Source organism: Condylura cristata, unplaced genomic scaffold, assembly GCF_000260355.1.
Source record: "Condylura cristata isolate star-nosed mole 26May11 unplaced genomic scaffold, ConCri1.0 scaffold00018, whole genome shotgun sequence".
Taxonomy (NCBI): Eukaryota; Metazoa; Chordata; class Mammalia; order Eulipotyphla; family Talpidae; genus Condylura; species Condylura cristata.
Genome location: NW_004567119.1, coordinates 40,929 through 43,980, shown reverse-complemented (window position 1 = coordinate 43,980; position 3,052 = coordinate 40,929). Strand labels below are relative to the sequence as shown.

Sequence of the window (3,052 nt, the reverse complement as noted above, 5' to 3'; positions counted from 1 at the left end):
GTTCTCTTGCCTCAAACATTTCCGGGTAAACTGCGGGGCGAAACCACGTGGCGGCTGTCCCAGGCTCGCCTGAATGTCCGGGGCACACTTTCACGCTCTCCCGGGACCAGCAGCTGTTCTGTCTCCTGAAAATCAGTTTTGGTGGGGGAGGTGGCTCTTGCAGAGGTGGAGGCTGTCCACCGCGCAGGCCAAGCCGGTCTGGCTGACCACTGCAGTGTGCACTGAGAACCCAGACACGTTAGGCCACGCGTTTGTTGTGCAGGGATTGTAAGTAGAAAGAGGCGCGTTTGGAACAGGAGCTCCAATTTCCACACCACTTCTCTTAGCTGGTTACACTGACAATAATTCTTTAAAAATCACTCTTTGGAGCACTTAGTCTTTTTGACTTTTAATTGTGCAATTTTGTATTCTCCATGATGTTTCCATACAGTACTGGGAGCTCGGCGGGAATTTACTGAAAACATTAACATTCGTGAAATTCATCGATTATCAAGGATTTTATTAGATATAATAACATGAAATGGTGGCTACAGATTAAACACAGGCACACAGTGAAGCTACTAAGTTTTCTCTGCTATTTTTCTATTTCTTTATTCAGTTACACTGAGACCGACACAAGCTATGCAGCCTCTATTGACTGACGTATTCCGGATAGAGACGGAAGTGCTCTGAAAAATCAGGCTTTCCACGCTAACTTGTGTTATGACTCCCTTTTTTGTTTAATCATAATATCAAAATATTCTGAGCAACCTTCAGCTTACAACTGGATTGCCTCAGCCTCATAAGGCGCTGCCTGGCCCTGACAAGCAAGTACTGCACCAGGGTGAGAAATTCTGCTTGAAGTCAAGTGATCTTACAACTGGCTGATTGATAAAAACAATTGGCTGTTACTGCAAAGTCCATATTGAGGCAGTAGGGAAGCATACTCTCACTGCCCAGAGGGAGGAAAACCCAAATCTCACCACTCTACTATCCCTCAAAGCCTTCTATTCCGTTTCTAATAACCACTCAAACTGTCTACTATCTTGTCTTTAGATATGGAAATTTACCCAAGTCACCTATTCAGAGCTAATCAGGTCTTCTACCATCTAGATTTCAAGGAAATTCACTTAAACTTTCTAACAAGTTTTCAGAGAACTTTACTGTGATTTGATTTACAAGAAATTTCCCCTTCCTGCCCTCACTTTACTTTACCCCCAGGATGTCTCTATGAGAATGAAAGCCGTTAAGTAATAGACTTTATTTTGGTTCATCTTCACTGTGGTAAATACAGTAATATTAGTCTTAAACTTTGTGAATCTATGTACCTGCTTTAACCTTGATAGATTGATTTTTAAAATGTTATCATCTCAACGAAAGGTCAAAAGGACCCCAGACTATTCTTAGAAAAAAGGTGATTGTGTTCTCAGCCCATTTCATATGCTGATGTCATCCCTCTGCCTGCTTGAAACCTACAAAATAAACCTCTGCTGAAGGCAGAGCAGGAAGACTCGCATCCAACTCCGACTCCCGTCTTCCTCGCACCTGCTCCCCTTTTCCCCCTTTCCTAGGAATCTCGGCTCGCCGACGCCACTCCCACCTTGAGACCCTGCCTGTGTGCCCCCCAATAATCCGTGATCGCAGATAGAGTCTCCGACAAGAGGCCTTCCGTCACGTTCACTGAATTCTTTCATTTCTTCATCAGACACTTACTGAGTCCTCCCTGCACTCCGGGTACCATGACGGAGCCCGTGCAAAACGTGCTAGAGAAGCAGGAAGGAGTGTGACCGGTGGGAGGGCCCACCGGGGGTGGGAAACACAGGGAAACTAAGACGGAGACGCCGGGTGACCCCCGGAGCGCAGCACACCCCTCCGGTCTCCCCGCTGCCCCCAGCAGTGGGTTTCAGTGGATCTGTCCCAGGGCACCCCAATGTGGGTTGAGCTGCCTGTCTGTGGGTCCTCACCACGCGCTGAAGATTCAACTGTACTGTGGACACACACGAAAAGGTTCAATAACGGGTTTATTTACAAGGAGCAAGGTACAGGAACAACCCATGGAAAGAGGGAGAGAATACAAGTCAACTAGAATGTCCTACAGTTCTGCTGACCTGGACTCCACCCGCGCGCTGAAGCCCGATCGAGAGCCAAGCGACCGGCCACAGCCACCAGGCCAAGGAGCCCCAGAGCCCACATGCCCGGCTTTACCCCAACCCGGCTGCTCAGCTCCGCCCTCACGACCCAGCTGCTTCTCCTTGTTGATGCGATTAGTCGTTCCAGTATCTGGACTGGGGACGGCGCCCATGACACCGGGACCAGTTACAATTCCTCCTGCGCTGCTCCCCACTCCGTCTCTGGGGAGTCCTCTCACCCCTGCACCTCTGGCCTGTACCCCAGTTCTTGTGTGCATACATAAATCTTTTAGAAATAATAAACTGGAGCTGCACGGGAGTAGCGACACTGAAAGGGTAAGTAGAACTGAACAGGTTTGCGTCTTAAAGGTGACAGTTACCTCGGCAACCATCCACTAACACTAACCCCATAAAATCCTGCAAACCAAGAAACAAAAAACCTCCAAGCCCAAAACACTTTGAACGGACCTTGGCCATATCTGAAGTACAGCGATAAAACTCCGGTTTCATGCATTTAATTTGTACAGTGCAAAGAGCACGGGTCAGCTTACCCAGGACTCTGCTCTCGGCCATGCCAAGTTACCCGAGCAGCTTGCAGAGTGACGGGCAGTTGAGGCGACAGCTCCCTGCCTGGGGCCGAGGTAAGTCACACTGTGCCATCTACAAGGCTCAGCTGGGCGGACACGCCAGTCACGGGGCGCAGGGGACACCTCACCCACCAGGTCACACACTGACCGTGCAGAAAGCCCGAGCGGGCACCCTGCGCCTCCGCTCCCGGTGAGCGGTGTTGAGCTCGCCGCTGCGAAACCAGCTCAAGTTCAACCTGCCCATCGCGGGCCACATTTAACCGCCGGCCGTCGGGGCCGAGTGAGGACCTGAGCGCCGAACAGGGCGCCCGACCGCTTCCCAGCGCTGCCCACACGCGCCGGGGCCGCCCGGCGCGG

At 50.8% G+C, this 3,052-nt stretch overlaps 1 protein-coding gene across 1 annotated transcript in view; it reads left to right on the top strand.

The window, feature by feature from the left end:
- Window positions 1–2,679: 2,679 nt before the first annotated feature.
- The window catches only part of LOC105853799, a 5,493-nt gene continuing 5,120 nt past the window's right edge, over window positions 2,680–3,052 (top strand). The window contains exon 1 of the mRNA XM_012726749.1: window positions 2,680–2,749. Coding sequence (XP_012582203.1) covers window positions 2,680–2,749 — 70 coding nt within the window. The remainder of the gene's footprint in view (window positions 2,750–3,052) is intronic.